Source organism: Delphinapterus leucas, chromosome 10, assembly GCF_059928025.1.
Source record: "Delphinapterus leucas isolate spDelLeu-1000000601 "Yukka" chromosome 10, BTC_Dleu_Yukka2, whole genome shotgun sequence".
Taxonomy (NCBI): domain Eukaryota; kingdom Metazoa; phylum Chordata; class Mammalia; order Artiodactyla; family Monodontidae; genus Delphinapterus; species Delphinapterus leucas.
In genome coordinates, this window is record NC_143138.1 from 5,621,185 (window position 1) to 5,645,880 (window position 24,696).

General features: G+C 51.7%; 1 protein-coding gene across 1 annotated transcript; it reads right to left on the reverse strand.

Annotated features, from left to right (window-relative positions):
- Positions 1–443: 443 nt before the first annotated feature.
- TXNDC5 (thioredoxin domain containing 5) lies at positions 444–24,178 on the reverse strand. The gene is made up of 10 exons (XM_022586622.3): positions 23,891–24,178; positions 20,366–20,515; positions 15,320–15,425; positions 10,849–10,945; positions 8,466–8,581; positions 6,998–7,084; positions 6,266–6,409; positions 3,269–3,351; positions 1,698–1,827; positions 444–684 (listed from the first exon to the last, which is right to left on the reverse strand). Exons 1-10 carry the CDS (start codon positions 24,160–24,162, stop codon positions 562–564), a joined length of 1,308 nt encoding a protein of 435 aa, XP_022442330.2. The 5' UTR covers positions 24,163–24,178; the 3' UTR covers positions 444–561.
- Positions 24,179–24,696: the final 518 nt, after the last annotated feature.

Below are 24,696 nucleotides of genomic sequence, written 5' to 3' on the forward strand. Positions count from 1 at the left end.
GACAGAAGATCCAGGAGGGGCTGGGAAAGTGGCTCTTCCAGAGGCGACGGGGTTTTGTGTTTTAAATCCGCTCCAAGCTACGGACCAACGACGTTTTTAACAAGTCAACTGGGACCTTCAGATCAGAGCAACGCAATACCGCCACAAGGCAAGGCCGCCTTTCCAGAACTTGTGCGCAGACGGTTCAAAAACGATGCATCGGGTGATGCTTTCACCAAAATTACTCCAAAGCCAAAAACAGTCTGGCAATTGGAATTTCCTTGACTCTATTTTAGTCTCAAAGGAAACCATTTAGATTTCACTGAGAGAAGGCTAAAGGGGATGGATGGTAGCTTGCCACTGAAAATATTTAGTTTGCAAAGGGATCATGAGTTACACATGTACTTAGAGAAACCTAAGAAAGAATCTGTGGAGTGTGTTGGCTTAAAAAACACACACATGGAGAAGATAGCACAAGTTTAGTGCGTTCGGATCTCTGAGTCACCACCGCGAGGGACCGGGCAGCGGCCGCAGGACTGAGCTCCTGCCCAGGGCCAGGCAGGAGACAGCTTCCAGCCGAGCTCACAGTTCATCCTTCGCCTGGCGCAGGACAAAGTGGTGCAAGGAATCCAGGTCTCGGCCCCCGCTATGCTCGCTGACTTTTTTGCCTCCGCGGAAAAGCAGCAATGTGGGATAACCTCGTACCTTAAAAAAAAAAAAAAAAAAAAAAAATTGAAAACCAACACAAAGTTGCTTCAGAAAAGATCCTAGAGTCGTGCCCAGGGAAGTCTATAGTTAAATTTTCAGAACGTACAGACCATCAAAAAAAGTACCTAAGAGTTCAGAAAGCAGAGCCTTGGGGCTCTTTATTCACTTTCCAACCCAAACCTACTTTCAAGATTAGCAACAAGGAGTGACTTCACCCTAGAGTGGAGTCTCGCCTGGGGAGCTGGTGTGGATGGAGGGGGCCTGAGGCTGCATTTCCCACAAGCTCCCTGGCGACACCAGGGCGCTCTGTGGTCCGTGCTGAGTAGCAGCAGGAGCCTCAAGGATGCACACTTGTCAGCACAGCTCACCTTTCTCTTTAAAGCACCAAAAAAATAAAAAATGACTGGCATCTTCTAGTAAGTAGACGACGTCTGTGCTACATACATCTATTCTAATGAACTCCAGAGGCCTCAAAAATGTTTTAAGAAAAACACCACAAATGGAAAAATATAAATTGCAAATCTTCTGGGCTATTCGACAGTGCTAACAGCTTGGAAAGAAGGCAACAGTTACATAAAGAAGCCAAGCCTGGCCCATCGGTGCGGCCCTCTCGGGGAAGTGTAGGATCAAATACTTTCTGCACTGAGCACTGCCTTGTGTCTGTGTGTGCGACGAAGACTACGAGCCAGCTGACCGTTTAGCCAATGAGAATGGCCGCGCAGGTGGCGCCCTGCCCTCAAGCTCAGAGTCTCAGGTACTGCCAGCCTTTCGCCCAGGTGGCAAGGCCTGAAAACCCCCTCTGAACTGTGTGCACTCACAGAAGACAGCCTTTCCTTTGAGAGAGCAGCTCTTTTGCTTCTCAAATGGGGAAAAAAAATCCCCAAAGGACACAAAAAACTCTTTGTCGAGAGGATGAGTTATCTTGGTTGAGTCCACAATACCAAATTACAGCTCCACTTGGGATCCGCCCCCAATTCTGTCCCCATGAGTTTCCATCCATGTGGACCCACCGAGTACTTGCTGCAGATGTTCCGTTCCGCAGTGCAGTCCAACTCGGCGATCTTGACCTCCGCCAAGCCAGGGAATTCCTTTTTAGAGAGTTCCTCCCAGGTAGGAGCCAGGTTCTTACAATGCCCACACCTGGGGACAGAACAGCAACAGCTTTGTTGAGGTCCCGTCAAGCTCACTCGCCTGCACTTCACTGCCCAGCCTGTTTCTTCTGTAGGAAGCAGCCACCAGCTGCCCAGAAGTGGATAAACCGGCAGGTTCTCCCGCGGGGTGCGCTACCATCCCCCCCCCCCCACACCTCCTGCACCTGCTCGTCCTCTCCCATCCCGAACACGGAATTCAAACCCAAGCCAGAGCAGGCTTTCGGATACCCTGACTGACAGACAGCAACAAGACGGTCTGCAAACAGCTTCAGCTTTGCAACCATCTCTACGATGCGGTCAACTGTGGGCTTTTTAAAAAATCACCTGAATGCCAAAAACAGATCCTATTTCTTATGGTCTTAAATGTTCAAAAGAACTTCAAAGCTTCCCTGAAGCTTCCGGGATGTGGTGTGAGCACTGAGGCCACTAAGTTTGGCTCAAACTCTCCTTCCACCTGTTACTATACCCCCTTCCTGACCATCTTCCCCTCTATGACCTGCTCCCCTTCAATGAAAGGGGCTCTTCTGTCCTTGTACGTGATCTGTACAGCTTTAGGTTTTTTTTTTTAAAAACTAGAAAATACGTGATAGTTTTAAAGGCATTATTTACTAGTGATTCTACTCTTTAAGAATAAAACCTGCGCAAGTCGTACAGGTCACTCGTTAACTTTTTTATCTCTGCCGTTACTGATTCTCATGGATACGCGCAATGAAACAAAGTGAGAAGCGAAAATGGCACGTGTGTGTTTGTGTTCAGAAACAGGATCTCTCTCTCCTCAACACTATTTTTCCAAATGGGTTGTTTCAAGACAAAGCGTTCTCCCTGTTTTACAGCTGAGGAAAGTGGGTTCAAAGGATTTAAAGGGCATCCAAAGCCGCAGTGGTTCACGGCACATCCTGGAACCTATCGTCTTCCCACCGACTGCGGTTGCCGTGGTCTCGGGCTCTGAGCAGCCCATCTCTGCTCTGGTCCCCGAGGGCCACGGGCCAGGAAGGTCAGGTGACTGACAGACTGCATGGCTCTAACGGAAAGCTGAGCTCTACTCGATTTCTCTACAACATCCAGAGAGACTAAGGGGCAGAGCTATTAATACCTCATGATGTTCACCGTGTTTTTAACCCCAAAAGCCATCTATTTGGCAAAGTGCCCAGATACCACAGAACTTCAGTGTTATATGGCCACGATAATAAGTCTCCATTTTTGTTTTTCCCAGAGCAGACTGAGCTTTAAATTAACCTCATTCTCCATAACTTTATGAATTACCACCAAACTTTAACACATACAATGACGTTTCCTTTTTCCCTATAGCATAACTACAAGTAAATGTAGTATCTGCCCAACACTGAGTCCGGAGGGTTGGCCTATGGCCTGAAAAATAGGATGTGACTCAAGCGCACAAGGACAAAGTTTCTAATTCAACAGCTACTTACCATGGGGCATAAAACTTGACGAAGGTTATGCCTTCTGCGATGGTGTCATCGAAGTTATTTTCCGTCAGTGCCAACACAGTGCCCTTGGGGGAGGGAAAAGCCACAATTCAAATACACCACGTAGAGCAGAGCGGGGATCATGCTTTGGGATCGCAGAAATACAAGTCCGTCATCTTTTAAAATGCTGTGATGTGTGCTCCAAGGCCACACACAAATACCTACACAACTCACTTTTCACAAGCTCCACAAAAGGGCAGTGACTCATCATCACCGGTCCCACGGTCCTGAGCCCAGGAGATGCGGCGTGGAGGGGACAGGACACGTCCAGCGTTCTGCCCCCAGCCAGCCCAGGCAGGGTCAGGTGCAGCCGCTGTCTCCAGGGATCTGGGTGGGCAGGGCCCAAGCACGCGCCTCCCGGGCTTGGAGCCTCGGACACTGGCCGAAGTCCAAGCTGACCGGCCTCCCTGAAGTCTGTACACACTGCTTTCCCCGCCGACTCTATCGCTCTCATCCTACAGATTCATAATTATCTCCTCTATGTGATAGAAGGACCTTAGTTACACAAGCATAGGCAATATGTGCTTTTACAGATAACAGGCTGCTTTCCATTTTTAAATTCAAAGTAAATGTGAAAACTGCTCATTTGAACTCAGGCTGGAGAATTCAGGGCAAAGGTGCCACACGGCAGTCTGCTCTAAAGCGATTCTATCTTGAAGGCTCTTCACAGGATTATGTCTATGTGTTTTCCTCCAAAAACGGATCTGTGATCCTCTCGTGAGAATATGGATGATGGGGACTTTCCTGGTGGTCCAGTGGCTAAGAATCCTCCTTCCGCTTCAGGGGAACGTGGGTTCGAGCCCTGGGCGGGGAACTAAGATCCCACACGCTGCGGGGCAACTAAGGCCACGCGCTCCAGAGCCCGCGCAACACAACTACTGAGCCCGCATGCCGTAACCGAAGATCCTGCGTGCCTCAACGAAGACCCGATGCAGCCAAGTAAATAAATAAATGAATAAATAAATAAAAAGAATACGGATGATGTATCACGTGGCAAAGTGTACCAGGGCTGCCCCACTCGAGTCCAGCACCAAGTACCATGTGTCTGTGACCAGGACGCAGGGGCACTGAGGGAGCCATCCAGACGCTGCCATCTTTATGTCCAGAAACATGACACCACACTCACTGAAAGACCCACTTAGTGGTGGAAAACCTCATTATAAATAGAAACCCTTCTGGGTTTGACAAAAACACCCACAGTATATAATTATACTCGATGTGGGGTGACCTTTACAACCACCATGACACACGCTCCCTTGACGCGTGGTCCCTTAACTACGAAATCGTTTGTTTACTTCTTAAACCAAAACTTCCACTTTTAACTAACACCCACGCGGTCCCCAACCTACAAGCGTCCCACTAGGGGCTGGGCCTGGGGGGCGGAGGCGCCATCACAGCCCCACCCTGGGAGGACGGGGCCGACGGGGCCGGCGGCCGCCGGCTCTCCAAGCCCGATCCCCGGGCCCTGGGCGTGACAGCCCCAGCGAGTCACGATCGCTCCTGTACGTGCTGAGGCTGGACAGTCACCAGGGAGGCGTCCTCCCCAGGACCAGGGCCGCCCTGCCCGCCGTCCTGGGTAAGAACCTGGCGTGTTGTGGAGTGCAGTTGTGTGAGCCGAGGCGGCAACACAAGGATTCAGCTTTGGAAGTACACTGACAGACAAACAGGCCTTACGTATGGTTCTCGGCTGGGAAATCCGAGCACTGCTTTCCTGGGAAAACACTATTTTGACTCCCCGAATAATCTCATCTTCACCCACGGCTTCGGCATCCGTTTCTACCTACAGGAGCGGATGCGGGAACCTCCTCGTCTAGACAGGCATCCGGCTTAAGCTCCGGACTCTTACCTGTCGCCACGTGCAGACCGCCACAGCCCTGGAAGCAACACCTTGAATAGGGACCCATCGCCTCCCTCCCACCCGGCGCCGCCAGCCCATCTCTCCCTCCCCCCCTCCCCCATCCCGACTGTGCAGGGGGAGCTGGACGCCCCTGCCCACCGTCCCCGCATCCTTCGTCTCCAGATATAGCGGTTTCCGTCTCGTCCACACAGGCTGCAGCCAGCCGGCTTTCTTAAAGTCCACGTCGGCTCCAAGCCCTCCACTGGCTCCCTGCAGACCTGAGATCTGCGGCTGGCGGACAAGGCCCTCCGGGGGCCAGCCGCCGGCTCCCTCTGCATCCCGCACGGTGCCCTTGGCCTCCTCGCGCCCTCTTCACTCCTGCCGGCTGACGCGCCACCAGGCGGCCTTCCCCACGGCTCTCCGGCCGACACCGACTCACCCGTGGGGTGGCGCTCCCTGCCTCCCCGCCCCGGCCTGCGTCGCAGCACCGACATCTTCGCGTGTCTCCCCCTCCCCACCCGCCACTCTCCACAGGCGGAAAACGACCTTATTCGCTTTGTGTCCTGGCGGCCTAGGACAGTGGCTGGAACGCGACAGGGCTTGATAAATGCAGAACGAACGAACGTGAAACCTTACGCTCTGAATATATGAAGAGGACACCTCGATAAGTCAGCGATCGTCTGGACAAATGAAATAGCCTACAGCGATCTGCCTCTGACATTCCACCGCGCAGAGCCTTTCTGCTGCAGCTCTTTCAGGGGCCTTTACCACCTTCACTGCAGCAAGTTACGGAAACGAGCAGAACGGGCCCAAGAGGCAACAGCCCAGCTTTCACGGCAAATACCTTCAAGTTAGTGAGTGCTGAATCAAAGGGAAGAACTGTCCAGAAATGCTGACACCAAATGCTCGCAGGATCCTTTGTCTCACACCCACTCCAGGTTCTTTAAAGGGAAGCTCTGTCTACGCTGACCCCCTAACAAGCATGTGAAAGGAGTTCAAGAAAACGCTGTGTTGAAGAGTGGACCCCAGCCCACCAGGTGAATGACCGACCACGTGCTGTGCCTGCACTGTCGCTTGGAGGCGGGAGCTGACCATGCACCCACCTGGTCGGCCGCGGGCTCAGTGGCCAGCGTGGGGGCCTCCGAGGGCTGGATGGGCTCCGGGGCGCCCCTCTCCGTGCTCTGGAGCTGCGATGCCACGTACTCCTTCAGCGACTCCAGATCCCGCTTCCCCTTGTACTGATCAACCTGTCCGGGACACAGGCGACACAAAGACACGTCAGGGCTGTGAATCCTCAACCCTCCACCTGCCCACGCGTGACCCGCCCCCGCCGGACGTCTCTGTCTGGGTGTCCCGGCTCTGTGGCATCTGCTGCTCAAAGGTGAAGGCAAAGCACAGATGATCAACCGCAGTCTGGCTCTGGGCAAAGAACTTTACAGCGCCTTCCTTCTGCAGAGCTAAGCGTTTCCAAAGTCTGGGCGCTGCCCAGCGGCCAGGGACGAAGCCGGCATCTAAGAGCCTTACCAAGAGCAAGCGCTGACCCCTCTCAAAGGTCGTAATCAGAGCAGTTACCCTAGGACCGTCGATCCGGCTTATTCTAGAGTTAACCTGAGCCAGCTGAGATGCTTCGGGAGTGCATAACGCCTGATGGTTTCTGTCAACCCGCCAGGCCTTACCAACAAAGAGAAAGACATTCTCGCTCTGTGATGCGTATTCCTTTAAACCAGTGCCCAAACAATCTGTGCTGGCAACGCGCCGCCCCTGTTAAACCACTCGACTGTTCAGCCGTGGTTAAGACACACATCTTGTCTCAACACTAAGACCTGAAGACGTACCTTTTTACCGTCTCGGAACCAGAGGAGAGCAGGATAACCTCGGACCTGGTTTCCTGAACAGAGTTCATGGTGCTGTGTGCAATCAACCTAGAAATACAGATCACGCGCCCAGTCAGTTTCTCCGCGAGCCTTCCTGGTAAATGGGCTCTTGGACGCTCAGTACTTTTTCAAAGAAAGAAAATTTCTAAAACTCCCCATCTGTAGCATCTCTGCCAGCAAGTTGCAGCTTCTGGAGAGACTTTACCCCAAAATACACCTGAGCTTAGGGAGCAGAGTGATGGGATTTAGAGACATGATTTCTTTTCACTCAAAAATGCCAGTTTTGGGGGAGCAGGTCAGCAGATGGGCCCTGAGCAGGTCAGCAGATGGAGAGAGGGAGCCTAGCCTGACATCTGGAGAAGGGGACGGCCAGCTGTCGTGGACAGAGACCCAGGCCAGTCACAAAGCTAGCTCAGAAATGTATTCTCAGGTTCAGGTGTTTTAAATAGGAGTATTTGGAATATAATAAAGATAAAACTGAAAAGATGTCAAGTTAAGTGTTTAACACACAACAGTGAAAACTTCACTTCACAACCATTACAATTTCCTAGGCATCTGCTCTGTGCCCAGCGTCGTGCTCAGCATTTTACCGTCACCCTTACCACCGCCCCAGTCAGATCTCGTCTCGGTTTTGCGAAGGGGGAGACTGAGGTGTGGAGAAGCTGCTCGAGGGTGGCCGGCCAGGTCTGTCCGAATCCCACGTTTATGCTTTTGGACATCTCACTGCGCTGGGCACATCACCTTATTAGCTACAGTTCCTGAACACGCAGCGTTACTCCTGTACACAAATCAGCCCCCGGCAAGGTAGAAAATGAGATTTTTATAAAAGCAATTCAGGCAGGGTGTCTGGTAGGTGCTGGAGGATGGACGGATTAAAAGTGCTTGAAGGCCCGGAAGCTGCTCTAGATATTTCCCGAAAACCCAGTTGTCAAGGCATCACTTCTGGCTTCCCTACGTAAAGTGGGAAAGAATTCCTGGCAGCAGGGCAAAAGCCAGGGCTCCCCACGGGCGGGTCTTCTGCATGCAGGCTGCACACAGGGTGTGAGCACAGAGCCCAAGGTCCTTTTAGGAAAGAGCTCTTGGGTGATTTCGACTGTGGATGGTCTCCAAGTACGTCCAGTGAATGTTCTCTAAGGCTCTGCCCCATATCTTTGCAGAAAGGGCTCTGGGGCTGCCAATTCAGAATTGGCCATTGCTTCAAAATAAACAAAGGAGCCAAAGCCATAATTTATCTCTAGACTGTGGAAAAGCCAGCACACTCGAAACCCGGCTGCCATCTGTGAAGGTGAAATGAATTATCAAGTGGCATGCTAAATGGAATTAATAAATCAAGTTTGCGACTTTGTGCACAGAATCAATAACGGGCTACTCTGCTAATTAATCCAGCCAAAGGCGGTCTATTTCCGGTTTAATAAGGGCTTTCACTTACCTTGCCAATCTTGACAGTTTCGGAATGTTCAAGGCCCAGAGCCAGCTGCTCCCAGGTCGGAGCCAGAGCTTTGCAGTGGCCACACCACGGGGCGAAGAACTTGATAAAGTGGTCTCCTTCGGGGGTGGGGGAGGAAGGCGGGGGAGGGAGAGGGGGTGTGAGTTACACCCACCCAACCAGAGGGTGAGGGGAAGCGTCTCATCTTTGTCCTCCTGCAAAGCTCAGTTCAGCATGAACCCCTGAACTGGTAAAAAGTGACTCCCCATCAAATACGTCTCTACCCATGAGTTCATAACCATCCTTAAAAACCAATCTGTCATCTTTGGAGGACAACAGGGACCCAACTCATTATTCGGAAAATGGGCGATAAAGGGAAAGAATCAGGCACTTAGCCTGTCTTTCCCACGTGAACTGCACTGCTGGATAACCAAGTGATAAACGAGGGCAAGTGTCTCCTGCTATAAAAATGAAGAAGGGATGCTTGAATTACAGCAGCAGGCTTTGCATCCCTCGTGAGTTACGGCTCTAGGCGGTGACGGACGAGGCCACTGACGTCACAGAGAGACTTCCCAGCTACGCAGTGTTGCTCACACCCCCGAAAACATCAAACAGAAAGTGATAAAGTCCCTAGATTCAACGGCCAACTCACAGGGAACAGAGACATCAGGGTGACGTGGACAGGGCGACCGTACTCCACACCATGAAGCAAGTGGCGGTTTCCCTACAGCCAGAGCAGTGCCTTTTGGGGGGCGGGGCACGGGAAGCGAGCACTTTTCTGTCTTGAGCCGGGTGACCGCTCTATGACCATTCACTACACCCTACATTGTTTTCTGTATCTGGGTTTTATTTCACAATAAGATAGAAGATCTAAAAAGACTGAATATCACTCCCCTTGGCTAGGAAAAAAACAAGCCTCACAACACCATGATTTAGGCACTGAAAACTTTCATCTAGGCTCTTCTACCTTGACCAGCCTAGGGCCAAAACGGTGTCAGGCTGAGACCAAACCGAAATCAGGCTGTGGCCAAGGAGAGAACCAACCAACGGACGCTGACGTGTGACTCAGGCTCAGAGTCGGACTTTGCCATGGCAACGCTCACCGCGGCATCTTGTCACCGCGGCAATGATGCGTTCGAGGGAAACGGGGAAAAAAACTTGCTTCAAAATCAATACTGTAAATCCACTATACTCCAGTTAAGAAATTTAAATAAAAACATTTTAAATATACATGAGCAGCTGATCTGCCGGGCTGAAACCACGTCTCCAGACAGGTGTGTCGCTACTTTGTGCTGTGAGGCGGAGACAGGAGGCCCGGCAGCTGAGTCAGGGCGGGGCTGTACCGCTCTCCGAGGAGAGACCCTCACGTCAGCAGCACGAGGCCACGGCGTGCAGGCACACGGCCCCTCGGTGGGTGACCTGCTCGGCGGAGGGGGGTGTCAGGGCTGGGCTTCGGACGGTGGTCTGTCACGGGGTGGCCCCGGGAGCACGTGCTGCAGGGAGCCCAAGCCTGTCTCAAATTAAAGCGACTCCCCTTAGGACAGAAACCCTGTCAGAGCATCTGTACCAATTAACTAGCCACCTTTAATTAAAAACGGCTGAAAGCATCACCACAAGCGATGTCAGACCTTAAATGGGATGTATTTCAACTACCAGCAAGCAGGAAGCTTCAGGGCCGGACACAATTTTAAGCCCTCTTAAGAGCGTTTCCAACCCCGTCTCCCAGGAGGATTTCTCTCCATGGCAGCATCTGAGAGGGCAGGTCAGCAAGGAGGCTGAACACACTTTCAAGCCTCTCACTGCTGAGCCAACACTTGCGAACGTGTGGAGAGAGGCCGTGCACATCATTAACGTTAATCGTACTCAGGTCATTCCAACGTTTAGGAGACTATTTTCAAAAACTGAGATTTGGTATCGAAAACTATTTTCAGTGTAAAGAACACCTACGCGGATTCGATTCGTGTGGGGTAATGGTCCCAGTTAATTCTGGTTTAAACAGGTAAGAGAACCTTTGTTTCTGCCTCAGGTCAGTAAATACGCTTAACATTAACATAAACCAACATTCTTATCCAAGGACGCACGGTCCAGCCGGTACACAAGTAAGTGCACCCACCCACCATCAGTGAGCTCTCCACACCTGAGGCTTTAGCTTAGTATTAGAACTGGCCCTTCCCTAAGGACAGAGACAAAAGGAGAAATCATCTCCGAGAGGAAGAGCATTAAACACTGATGTCATCGGGGTTGGGGGAGAGAAGCTCTTGACAAGTGCCACCCATGCTGCGACCCACCAGCCCTCAAGCAGCAAGAGGAAAAGCCAGGCCCCCCCAGGAGGACGGCCCGGGCAGGGGTGCCCAGAGGTGCAGACCCGGTGCACCCGCCCGCCTACCTTGTGCCACGTGCAGGTCAAAGTTGCCGGCCGAGAGCTCGTACAGGCCCTGCTTGAGCTCGGGGGCTCGGGGTGGCTCCACCTCGGGCTCTGGCGTCTGATGGGAAGAGACGGAACAAGGGTCACTGGGTGTGTGTGTGAAGACCCAGGGGAGCCCATGGAGGCTTCTGTCTGGAACCTTCTATGCTCTCCTCCCGCCCCTGCCACCTCGAGGCTTCGAGGGACACTGCTGTGTTGAGGTGGCGCCCCGGGCAAAGAAGCGACTTTGTCACCCTTGGCAAATGCTCGAGGACCGATGCTCCAGGCAGCTGGGTGATGGCCTCCCTGCCCCAACCCGTCCTTTGCTGTCCCCAAACCCTACCCAACAGAGCAGACAAACTGAAGGATGGGCCACCCCAAACCAGCACCCTGTCCCGTCCTTTGAAACATGACCTGAGACGTCTTGTAGAATACAGAAGGAAGCAGCACCCAAAGACACAGAGGGAGCAAAAGGGACACAACGGGGAACAGGAAACCATCAGAGAACAGGAGGGCCTGGCCATCCTTTACCTACACAAACATAAAACCTGTGAAGGAAGGTAAAACTCTGAAGGGCTGATAAAAGAGAAAAGGTGACGAGAAAGAAGATTCAGGTGGACGGAAGGCAGCAAAGAGAAAACCACAGGGCAAACATGGGCTGCACTTTTAGCAAGAATATAGTTCATGGGGCTAAGTTTGGGACAGAAACACACAGTGAACAGACAAGAAGTGGCATTTCTCCAGTACCTGGCAGACACCAGTGTGACAACTAACTAGTAACCACTCTACCACACCATTCGAAATGTCTCAGTTGTTCAGGCGGACACAGCCACGGCCTGCAAGCAGAGGTGAAGAGAAGACCACTGAATCCCCACCGTGCTGTAGACACGTGGCTGTTTATTACTCAGTTTTTATCTAGTGGTTCATATTTCTATTAAAAAGAATATCTAAGTTAAGTCTTTAAAAGCTTTCAAAGTGCTGACAGCTCAAAGCTGAGCAGTAAAGCACCATGAAGTTTTCTTTTCCACCGCTGGCTTGACAAAACTTCCAAAGTGCTAAGTACCCAGACAAAAGGATGCCCAAGAGTGATGGCTAAGTGAACAGTCAGTTAAGTTCCAATAACATGAAACAAAAGACTACATGTCACCCTGCATAAGATGTTCAAAGGGCTTGCAGTAGTAAAATGTCCATTTGTGGCACTGAAGGAGCACGTGCCTCGGTGGCACGTAGGGATGGCCATTATGGGAACACCACAGTGTATCACAGAGCGGTCACCCTTCCCTCTCCCCAGGCTGGTGACAATGTGGGCTTACAGAGTCTTAAGAAAGCGATCTGGCAGTATTCATCAGGGGCCATAAAAGTGGTCTCGCTTTTTTATTTTTTGCCTTGCAATTTTATGTCTGGGAATATATCTAAAAAGTCACTCCAAAGTAGAAAAGAAAAACGTCCTTTACAAAGATAAAAATGTTCCTTATAGCATTTCTGATGACAGAAAAAATATACATAACCTAAGTATCCATGGACAGGGAAGAGCTGAATTATGGCAAATCCAGGAGATAAAATATGGTCAATATAAAGATGATTCAACTATATAAAAAGATCATTAACGAAATGAACCATGTTTATTTGATTATGACTGTTTAAGGAAAAATTACAGAAGGAAACATGGAAATATAAAAATTGGGGTACAATTTAAGAAATGGCAGGTTTTCTTTTCTTTGACTTCCTTTTATACTGCCATAATGCTAGGAAGGAAAAAATCTAAATTTATCCTGTTTAAAGATGAAAATGTATATATTAAGTTATTTAGATATAAATACAGATGAAGTTTTTAAAAAGTTTTTGCTTATAAGGCAAAATTCACATTGAAAAGAATTTCGGTTTGCAGTATTAAGTCTGAATATTTGAACTTTTCTATAATAAGGCACCCTGTCATCATTTCTAGCAATTATCTGAGATCCCCACTGCTTTGAGACACAAAGATATGGCCAGTGGGTAACTGAGGTCTCAGGTGGGGAGGGGTGGGTTCCATGTGGCCACGCCCCCGGGGTACCCCGCTGAGGATGGCTACGTGAGCCTCAGCCTGGCTGCCCCGTCCCCAGCCTGTGCTTTGGGCTCCGCTCCCCAGAAAGACGTTCGGCTCATGAGATGAAGTCTTTCTGCCATCCTGACACTGGCAGATGCTTTCGTGAATAAAGTCATCATAGAAGACTGGCTTTTTGCTGAAAAGTTTACTTTAAATGTTTTTGGAGACCATGAACTCCCCTTTAAAACTGGCTTCCGGGCTTCCCTGGTGGCGCAGTGGTTAAGAGTCCGCCTGCTGATGCAGGGGACACGGGTTCGTGCCCCAGTCCGGGAAGATCCCACATGCCGCGGAGCGGCTGGGCCCGTGAGCCATGGCCACTGAGCCTGTGCGTCCGGAGCCTGTGCTCCGCGACGGGAGAGGCCACAGCAGTGAGAGGCCCGCGTATCGCAAAAAAGAAAAAAGAAAAAAACTGGCTTCCTCCCCTCAGAGGACATTTCCACCAAAAAAAAAAAAACCACAAAAAACAAACAACTTGAAGTTTAAACCTATGTGAAAGTTACACCTGCTCCTCCAGCTTTCTTGCCATGACAAAGATGCAAATTTACTCTCCGCGAGGTTTGTGGTTTTCCCTGTTGCCTAAAATTAGACACGTCTCTGGTCAACACTTAATTCAATACCATATGCCGACATTCTTCTCCGTGTGGTTCTAAACTGTTAAAAATGTGAGATAAAGTAGCACTTGGGAAGCAGCTGGGTTTCCGATTAGCTGTGACCTCTACACAGAATCTGGGGGACAGCTGAAGGACCACACCCTGGAAGATGACACCAACAGCATCAGGGCCCCCAAAAGAGCCCTGGAGCCCAGACAACCTTCAGGTCAGGGAGCGCCTGCCTGATGCAATACCACGGTCTTACTCCAGTGCTGGACTGGACATTACATTCAAAGACTTCAGATGCTCTTAATATTTTCATCAGAAACGTACAGCATGAGAGCGCTGGCCGTCTTTCTATTCCCGTCAAAATACAGCTCAGCCTCTGTGGGCCTGAGCAGTCAGCATTGATCCGAAAGCACCACCCACGAAGGGACACCCGCTGCAGGGCTCACGACCACAGTGATTTATGACAAAACTAAGGCTCCTAACATCAGCTGGAGGAGGATTACAGGTTTTTCTTTGTAACACTCTACATATAACTCTGTCTTTAAAAAATATCTCAGTAACACAACATTGTAAATCAACTATACTTCAATTTAAAAAAAAAATCTCAGAAATCATACAGTTTCCCCAATTTCCTGATATTATCCTTACCACGGGGGAGGCCATTAAGACATGGAGAGTATGAAGGGTATTGAATTCTGTTATCAGCAAAGCCACTTGGGGCCGTGGGGCTGAGGGTTGAGAAGAAAAGGGAAGATTCACACTGTGGGTACCGCCCGCGGGAGCGAGGTCCCGGGGGAGGAAGGGCGGGGGCCTGGCCCTGACCCTGGGTGGCCACGAGTCCATCTCGGGTGCTGAGGAATTACTGCGAGCTGAATTACATGTGAAGGGGGCACAGAGGGTATGTAAAAAGGAGTAAGTCCTCATCTGTGGGCTGCATCCTGAAATATTTACAAATGACACTGACTGTGCAGCCAAACGTGGGGCGGGGAAGCAGGGGAGACAAAATAAGGCCCACAGAATGGGAACCACTGTCGAGGCTCAGGCGGGCACGCAGGGCCACCTTCCCTGCACTCCTGCCCACCATCCATTAGACTCTTCTTTACTCTGGTGCCTGTTTGAAGTTTTCCATTACAGAAAGTTGTTAAAAGTTCATCTTTTCCCACTTACATAAGGTACTTAAAGGAGCCAAATTCATAGAGGCAGAAAACAGAGCGCTGGGCGCCAGGGACTGCCGGAGGGGGAGGGGAGTCAGGGCTTAACGGGGACAGGGTTTCCTTTCGGGAAGACGGGAAATTTCTGTGCATGGACGGTGGTGACGGCGGCACCACGTTCTGAACGTATTTATACCACTGAATCGTACACTGAAAAACAGTTAACGGCAAATTTTATAGTGTGTGTATTTTATCACGGTAAAAAGAAAAACTGAGAAGAAAAGAAAAGTGAACCTTTACTTATGATAAAAGTTGCTTTAAGATGGTACTCAAGGCTTCCCTGGTGGCGCAGTGGTTGAGAGTCTGCCTGCCGATGCAGGGGACGCGGGTTCGTGCCCCGGTCCAGGAAGATCCCACATGCCGCGGAGCGGCTGGGCCCGTGAGCCATTGCCGCTGAGCCTGCGCGTCCGGAGCCTGTGCTCCGCAACGGGAGAGGCCACAACAGTGAGAGGCCTGCGTACCGCAAAAAAAAAAAAAAAAAAGATGGTACTTAAACTGGCCTCTTGACTACCCCAAAAATGTAGGAAGAAAGAGGGGGCGGCTTTGTGTGCACTCACGGGGGGCTCCTCGTTCAGTGTCTGCAGCATCCAGTTTTCCAGGGCCTGAAAATCCCGGGGACCCTGGTACTTCACAGCTTCTTGGCCAGGCTTGAAAAACTTCAAGCTGAAAAAGTAACAGAGGATTAGTTGCAGTAGATTTTAAAGCACTTCAAACCACTCTGAGCAGAGAGAAAACTCGGTTAGCGGAACAGTCATAAAAATGAGGTGTCGGCGGGCTGCAGGCACCCCTGCCCCTCTCTGATGATACTTGGAAAAGAAAGAAAAGTAATGTTCTAGGTGATAACACAGTCACTTAATCCTGAACTTTTAAAAGTTTCTTATGTTATTCTTGAAAAACAAAACCGGGGTGAACACATCAGGCCGTGAGTTAAACCCCCAAAGCTACGAGGGTTCAGGTGTGCAGAGCTCTCTAGCTTTCCCCTGCCCCATATTTGTTATCCTTCCCCGGCTTCAGTAGTTTTTACGTTCTGCATTTTGAAAAACAATTTACAACTGTAGTAGAAATAGCATTGTTCTGCAGTAAATGTATTTCCAGGATACACTGTCAGCTATTCAACTCTTACAACGCATGAATATCCAGCTACTGTGAGAGTTCAACTTTCCAACTATAAGGACAACCTTGACATTGGTTGATATGGCCCGTTCACTTGCCCCCAGAGAAGGAATCTTTTCTATTTTACACACATGCTAGGTATCTGCGGACAGAGCAAGGAGCTCTGCCTTTGGAGGGGAGCAAAGACATCACCAGAGGCCGAGATGAACACGTCCAGACGCTGTGTCACTCCACTGGTGACGGGACAACACGGTCCAGATAAAACTTAACAGAAGGCATCAAGGAAGGTGGGGAGGGGCGGCAATAATTCTTCTATTGACAGAATTAATAGAGGGTGGCAGGATGGAGGGGGGAAATATGGCTACTGACAGGTAACAAACACAGGCTAGCATTCAGGGGCGAGGCTACTCATCTAGAACACCCCTAACGCCTCCTGGCACGTACGTGGGTTTTGTTAGGAGATGCCCAATGCACAGTGTCAGGAGAGTGCAAGAAGTTAAGATACGCAGAAATCAAACCGTGGGTTTGGATAGCTAGCCCCACAAAGGTCTTAAAATGAAGTTTCACACCAAACAAGAAAACCAACACACTGGCTGTAGAAGGCATTCAGGTGAAAATGGGCTTACTGGCCTCACCCAGAAGCTCAGATCCTGTGATGGGCTAGGGGACATCCCAGTGTGTCTCCAGTGAAGAATATATGTCCCCTTCCCTAGCAGCTTATACTCATATAGCCATGACAAAAAGATGCAATCTAACTCGATTCGGCCAGTATGTCCCTTCCTTCACGAAGTGTAACATTTCAAGTGACTCCAAAGCAGGCTCTCAGACTGTGAACACCCGCATCCACCCCTTGAGACGCTCTGGAAACGTAAGCTGTGCCCACAAAGGACTAGAGGTGGCTACTGTCCCTCTCCACTCCCTACCTCTCGCCCCAGTACCTCCCGCTACCAAAGCACTTCAGGATGGAAAAGAGTGGATCCTCAAAACATCAGAAAGGAATAAAGACACAGACGTAGAGAATGGACTTGAGGGCATGGGGGGCGGGGAAGGGGAAGCTGGGACGAAGTGAGAGAGTGGCATGGACATATATACACTACCAAACGTAAAATCGATAGCTAGTGGGAAGCAGCCGCATAGCACAGGGAGATCAGCTCGGTGCTTTGTGACCACCTAGAGGGGTGGGATATGGAGGGTGGGAGGGAGACGCAAGAGGGAGGAGATATGGGGATGTATGTATACATATAGTTGATTCAATTTGTTATATAGCAGAAACTAACACACCATTGTAAAGCAATTATACGCCAATAAAGATGTTAAAAAAAAAAGAAAGAAAATCTGAAGGCTTAAATATTAATTGTAACAATAAAACTATCTAAGAATTTTTTAAAAATCAGAAATCAGAGCAGGCGCTGTTGAACCCATGCTCCATTCCTTTGCTAAGGTTAAAATGCAGTAAAACCTAATCTGGGACTTTTCCCTCATGTGGCGTACACCGAGCGAAGCAAAACTAGTTTTTAAAATCTCTTCCTGTCGTTGGATTAAAAATCTTTCTAACCAGCTCGAGTCTGAGATTCTGGTTGAGTTCACAGAGCTTAGGGAGGGCACAGCTTCCCTCACGGGGCATCTGACTTCATTCCCACTGTACATGGAGGTGAGGGCAGCAATGCAGAGCGGGCCACGGGGTTCATGCCCCAAGTATAGCCCCAAACTCTTCTGCTGTTACCAAACCTCCACATGGGCACTTGTTTTCCTGGTGACCTGTTCCTCAGTCAAGGAGACTGCAGGGGAAAAGATCCCCATTGCTGGGTCCCTCTGGAAAACAGCAATGATGGAAGTTCTACTACTATAGATGAGATGGTGTTATGGGTCGAATTGTGTCCCCAAAAAGTTTTGCTGAAGCCCTAACCCGCGCCACCATGGAATGTGACCCTATTTGGAAACAGGATTTGCACAGAGGCAATCAAGTTAAAATGCGGTCGTGAAGGTGGGCCCTAATCCAGTACGTACAGAAAGGGGAGATTCAGACACAGAGAGAGACAAGCAAACAGCAGAAGGCCAAGTCCAGGAGCAGGACTGGGGTGACGCTTCTGCAGGGCAAGGAACACCGAGGGCTGCCCTCCAACCACCAGGGGCCAGGAAGAGGCAGGGAAGGACCCCTGACAGGTTTCAGAGGCAGCACGGCACTGCCGATGCCTTGATCTCGGGCTTCTGGCCTCCGGAACTGTGAGAGAATACGTTTCTATTCTTTTCAGTGGCATTCTGCATGGCAGCCCTAGGGAACCTCCTTCAGCCCTGCCCCTGCCAGCATTTTCCCAGGTGATAAAGATTCTTTACTGGCTCAACAGCAAGACCTCAAAACATCTTCCCGAGTGTAGGCAGCCTTCTCCAGGGACCTGGGAACCCCAACTCCCTCCCTCTCCAATCCTTTACTCCAGTTACAGGTGACAAGGGAGGGATGACCTAAAAGCTAATGTGCTGACACCGCGCTCCGCAACCCGCCTCAGCATTTACATCGTCATCTGATCCAGGCCTCGAAACATCCCTAGAAGTAAAAGCTCACACAGGCTCACCTATGAATGCCCTAAGGCCACGACATGTTACGCAGCATGCCCCTACCTCCCACATTCTGTGAACAAAATCTGTTCTCGGGCTGCGACGAGGTTCCTTCCCAAACCACGTAGCGGTAGCTCATTGTATTGTATAGTTCTTTTCAACAACACAAAACCAGTGCATGGTTTTCTTGGGGAGACCATATCTTCTAAAAAACAAATCAGGACACCTGATCCAACATGGATCTTTCGGTATCTGTGAACAGCATCTGTGCAGTAACTGAATGTTGCAGCCAGAGAGCTCGTATGACTGGGTGCAGGTGGAACCCTCTACTCTCTCCCTGACACTTGCCTTCTCAGCCCTATGACTGGTCCTGTTTCACCTTCCCTATGGCGTGGTTTACCGTGCACAGAGCCACAGGGCCACACACAGCCGGCTGTTTCAGAGTGGACACCATGGCCACCCATCTCTGTTGCTCCTGCACCTTGAAAGTAACAGGCTCTCAACAGGTAACCGGTCCCACTTCTCACTGGCTGCTGCTCTGGGATGCTCTTCATACAAGCAGAGTTTACTTTAAAGGCAACGCAGTGGAGGACAGGACAGTGATGCCAACAGGTAGGTACATACAGCAGGAAGTTTTGTCTCTATTGCTCTGATTTGATGTACACTTGAGTTACTGCACCCACATTAGCAAACAGTCACCAAAGACCAAGAGTTTCAGGGCCCTTTATGGAAATACCAAATCTCCAAAGGTTAGAGGAAACCTTAACATTATTGGGTATGTTCAGATCGGTATCTACACACGTTATTACACACAACAATGTTATGGGGGGGGGGTGTCAGCATCCCACTTCAGACTCAGAGGCTGAGGAACATGGGTGGCCAGAGCTGCAGGATAAGTACACGGTAGAGCTGGGGTCCAAACCGTGGCATCCAGGTTCCAGCCCAGAGCTCCTGCCATTTTCCATGCGGCCTCTCAACTTTGAAGATCAGCTCGGGTTTCCCAAAGGATTGACTTCATTTGTCAATCTGAACAAATATTTGGGGACCTGCGGTGCCCAACCCCTCCCCCATCCTTCTGGAAACAGCATTCTTCCCTTTTTTGGAGAAGCGCTCTTAACTCCACCAGTAAACGTTGAGTCTGAACGGGGCTGCCGTCTTCCGACAAGATCCTGCCTCTCGGGTCACAAAGATGGTTTCTGGAATGAACAGTCCATCCAAGCTGGGCCAATCGGCGACAGGCCCAAGTCCGCCATGGCAACAGAGAGATGCAGAGCGGGGGGTTAAGTCACCTTAAGGGGCGGGAGGGCAGAAAAACAGACCTCCAAACCCATGGAGCTGAGTCTCAGAAGCCTTCCCCCACAGCCTTCAAATTAATTCCGTCTTTTGTTCATTAAGCCAGTTTCAATTTCTGTTCTTAAAACCAAAAAACTGTTTTAACTGTCAAGGAAGTAGGTAGCAAGTATCACTTGTGAGAACAGCTGCACTTTCTTTCCAACAAAAACAGCCCACAGGCCGGTCACGTGGGAAATAACTCTAGAAGGGAGGCTTAAGAATTAACAGAGTGACCAAAAATTCAGACGAAAATTCATGACAGTCGGCGCTCATCGTGTAAACGTACGTGTGAACGTCAAATGTGACAGGACCTCGTGGAGAGTGCCATTTTTGTCTGGCAGACACATTCTTTTATAAACAGGAAAACTCAACTAATTAAAGGCTTTTCCCAAACAAGGTAAAAAAAAAGGCACCTAATACACACACGGTGTAAATATAACCTTTCCCTAACAACAGGGAGTGCCTGCTTAAAGTCGGCACCCCCTCACTCCTCAGAACTACAAAGAAGGTGCCAAAAGTTTAACTTGAACTTTCTTGGCCGAATGCGGCTGGCGAAAAGCCGAGGAAGACCCGGCGGATACAGGACGCGAGCGCCCGTCACTTACGTGGGGTACCCACGCACGCCCTGGGCGGAGCACACATCCGAGCTGGCTGTGCAGTCAACCTTGGCCACGTACACCTTGGCGTCCTCCATGCTGTTGTACTTGTCTCCCAGGTCGTTCCAGGTAGGCTGCAGCCGCTGGCAGTGTCCACACCTGTAGCAAGGTGACAGTGACAAGCATGCTGAGCGCCGGGGTCAGAGGGTGCCTGACCCACCTGCTCAGCCATTTCCTAGGGCAGTGGGGCTCTCTGATCCAACCCCTTCTTCACACTGCAGTGGAGACGGAGCCGGACACCTCACAGTGTCTGCAGAATCTTGCTCCCCTGCTTAAACCCTCCGGAGAGACCCCGCATCGTTCTCGGCGTGAAATCAAAACTTAGCCAGGCGCTGTGCCGGCTCCCCCTGGATCTGGTCCCTGCTGACCCCCCACCTGACCTCTGTGCACACTGCCCTCCTTGCCTTGCTGCCCACCACTGGGCCATGCTGCTGAGTTTCCATGTTCCTGAAACGGCCATAGCTTGGCCGGGCCCTGGGAATCAGCATACTCTTTTCTCTGACACTTCCTCCCTAAACCCACCTGGCTCATTCCTATTTGTTCAGTTTGGGTGTCACTTCCTCCAGGAAGTGACTCCCAGGCTGTCTGGTGTCCACTCTCTTCTCCCCTTCTTCTGGAGAGCTCCCTCGCTCCACCTCTGTGGCGGTGGCTCAGCACTTCCCCTCGCCATGGCTCCTTTACAGTCAGGTCTCCTCTACCATGTAACCGAGTCTCCCCAAATGCAAGGCAGCCTCGAAATGAAATCAGCTCTGCATTCTCTCCAGTGAGAAGCATACAAAAAGCTTGTGGCCACCCCCAAACTTCTAAATCTGATATACTCAAACATACACTTATAAAATTCACTGTATGAATTTAACTATACACAAACACTATGGCATGTGGGGATTTTTCCCCCATTCACCTGGTAAGTGTGTACTCATGATGTCTACGATGTAATACTTGCTGTATTGCTTTCTAAAGTGTGGTAAGAACACCCAACACTTAATAACTGAGTTCATCCTCAAAATAATTTCTCAATAAAATCAGTGTTAAATCTCCTTGCCTCTTTTCTTTTCTGACAGATGACCTCACCAGGAAGCACCTAAAGGAAGCACTGGAAAATTCTGCTTCAAGCTAACCTGTCTTCCCTAAGCACTTTCTTGGCCAGAGAAGAGAATCCTGCTTTATAAGAGGTTCGAATACAATATGAATCCCTTCTTTTCTGGAAGACAACTGTGAGGGAAAACCCCTGCTAGATTTAAGTATACATGGTACAAGAGACAAGCATCATCCTTTCTACAACTGGATCCCCAGTGTCTGGCACGTACTAAGTGCTTGGCGATCTCTTAGTGATGGATCCGTGGGTGCCGTGCAGTTGGCACTTCTGGGTTTGGACCTCTGGGGCTACAGCACGAACCTCTGAGACAGCAGCTGCATTCACAGGCAGTTTGTGGTCACATAACAGAGCAAAGCCACCCGGTCCTTTTGAGGAGGCGGCTCCAACCTTGCCCTCACTGTCACCAGGTTCAATGTGACCTGAAAACTGGCCATAGAGAAGCTATGACCTGACGCTGGCACGAGATCTACAGCAGTAGGACAGCCCTGCCTCTACCCAGTTCAGAGCAAATACACACAGATCGATGTTTTCATTAGCTCCTGCCCCCAAATCACACGTGGGCTCCCAACATTCCAGAAACTGAAATGGAAAGAGGAGGGGCAGCCCACAGCGTATTCCATCTGAGCTCCAATCTGCTCTTAAAGTCTAACTTTTAAATGTTGTCACAGAAATGCACACACCTCTATTTAAACATTTCACAGCAGACTATTAAGAAGCAAACAAAAACTTTAAAAGTTGCTTTTCCGGGGAGCATCCACCTCAAAGTCCATAAGCCACACACAATGAAACATTACATTACTTTAAGGAATGTACTTAATACCAAGTGCCCGGTCCTGTCCCTCACTCAGCCCACGACTAGCTGGTGAGTATTACAGAGACTCCAGAATTAAAACTCCACTGGCACTGCACGGACCTACGATGTCTACATGTCAGTTTTTCTTTAAAACATAAGGGAAAAAAAATCCATGGGCAGATTTATTCCACAAAAATAGGCTTCACTTAAGTAGTGCATTTAATTGGAATAGCTGCTCTGAGAATAATACCCTTCACAAAGTACCTATCGATGTCCATTATGTTACACTACAAAGTATTTTCTATACCACTGGTAGTTCTACAAATTCAACTCTTGGTTCTTGGGAACTGGAAACACAATGTGTCTATGGGACAGCTCTGACCCAGACCAAAAGTGCTGATTTAACTCCAAAAGAACTGAAATACAGTCATCTGAACATGGGGAGGAAGAGAAAAAGTTTCCCCCAACTTCCACCAGCACATTTTCTGAACAGGCCGTTTTTCTTGGGCATCTTCTCCCTATTCCTTCCTGCATCCCCTTCCCACATCTCAAGGAGCCTCCTCCGCTCTGGGGGCGAATGCCAAATTCTGCAGTAAAGCCTGCAAAGGGCCTTGGGCCCGAAGACTGGCTGGCTGCTCCGCCCACGGAGGACCCCCTTCAGCGGGCATCTAGGCCCTAGGAGGAAGGCACTCAGTCCCTGTGCTCGTGCGAATGACGGGAAGGCTTTCTGTAGGGCAACCCACAGGGTAGGCGTCTCTGGGTTCGGCACCGAGGCCACACCAAAACCCCCCGCCCCCCGAGAACCACGGCGAGGGGCACCGTCTGCTCAACGTAGTAATAACTTTTCCCATCTCACACTTTGCAGACGACCAGGCCCCAAGAGAGCAGAGAGGAGCAGGTGCCAGAGGTCGGCCTTGGGTCCGGGGCCAGTGGCTCCCATCACCGCGAGCACAGCCCCCCACCGCCCCGGGGCTGCGACGGGCCCCCAGAACCCGCACTGCTCTCCATCCCCCGGGGGAGAGCAGGAACCTTCTTCTGCCTGGGCCACCCCTTCCCGCAGGGTGGGAAATCACGCCTTGTGAGTCCCTGTGTTTCGATTAAACTCGCAGGCCGGAGGTCTGCCGTGCGGCGAGCGAACCGCCTCCGAAGTCCAAGTGTGCACGCCGGGCGCCTGGTCGCCGGGGCGACCGCACGTGGCCTCCGGGTCCCGGCGCACCGCAGGCCGCTGCCTCCGGCCGGCGCAGAAGTTTGGGGCCAGGGGGCTGACGGGCTCCGAGCTCCCAGCGGCCCCGAAGGGCGACGACCCCTTCCCCTCCCCCGGTGCGGGGATCGGGGGAGGGGGCGCGGGAGCCGGAGCGGCGGCCTTTTCCGGCTCTGCCCTCGGGGACCGCCCCCTCCTGCTCCACCCCGGCCCTAGCGCCACGTCAGCCGTGAGCGCCCGGCGCGTGCCGCCTCCCGGCCCGGAAGACCCTCAGCCCCTCGCCGGGCGCCCCCAGGCCGCGGCCCCGCGCCCCCCGCGCGGATAGTGCGGGCCCGGGCCAGACCCGCACCCGCGGAGCCCGAGGCGGGCGGTGCGGCCAGTTACCAGGGCGCGAAGAACATGACGAAGTGCGCGGCGCTCTGGATGCCGTGCGTGAACATGTCGGCCGTGTACAGGTGCTTGGCGTGCGGGTCCTGCCCGTCCCCGCCGTCGGCCGCGGGGGGCCCGTCCGCCGCCGCCCCCGGCTCCTGGGCCCAGGCGCCCCCGCGCCCGCCGCCGGCGTCCAGCAGCAGCAGCAACAGCAGCGGCAGCAGAGGCGCAGCCGGCGCCAGGGCCCGGGGCCGCGGCGGGAGGATGCCTCCGGCGCGCGCGGACATCACGGCTGGTTGGGCGCGCTCTCGCCGCGGCGGCCGGTAACCCCTCCGCGCCGCCCGCCCCCGCCCCCCGCCCCCCGCCCCCCGCCCCGGAGAGGCCCCGCCCGCGCCCCGCCCCGCCCCGCCCCGCCCGGCGCGCGCCCGCTCCCCGGCGTAGGCTGGGCCCGCGCGCGCCCGGAGAGCCTGGCTGGGAGCCCGCGGAAGGAGGGGGTCCGGGCCCCCGACAGCCTTACGTGCCGGGCCTCCAGCACTTCCTGGGACGGCTTGGGTTACTCCCGCAGGGCGCTGCGCCTCCCCAAACCCAGGCTCTGCCCGCTCTGGCCTGGAGCGGGGCTGAGTGTTGGAGCGCCGGGAGGTCACTGAGGGGGATGTCAGCCTCGGTTCATCTCAACGTACACAAAGACCCCAGGATTTCAGGCAAAAGGAATAAAGAGCTGCTGTCAGCAGAATTCAGGAAACTGAGCATAATTGGCGGGGTTTACACCTGAATGAGTCAAATTCTTGGCTGGACCTCAACTGTGATTCTGGGCCTGAGCT

Excerpts from the sequence above, each read along its gene's own strand:
- TXNDC5 (XM_022586622.3), bottom strand. The coding sequence starts at position 24,162 with ATGTCCGCGCGCGCCGGAGGCATCCTCCCGCCGCGGCCCCGGGCCCTG. Across the intron at positions 8,582-10,848 it reads TGACCTGCACGTGGCACAAG|GAGACCACTTTATCAAGTTC; the intron begins GTAGGCGGGCGG and ends CCACCCCCGAAG. Across the intron at positions 7,085-8,465 it reads AAACTGTCAAGATTGGCAAG|GTTGATTGCACACAGCACCA; the intron begins GTAAGTGAAAGC and ends CTGTATTTCTAG.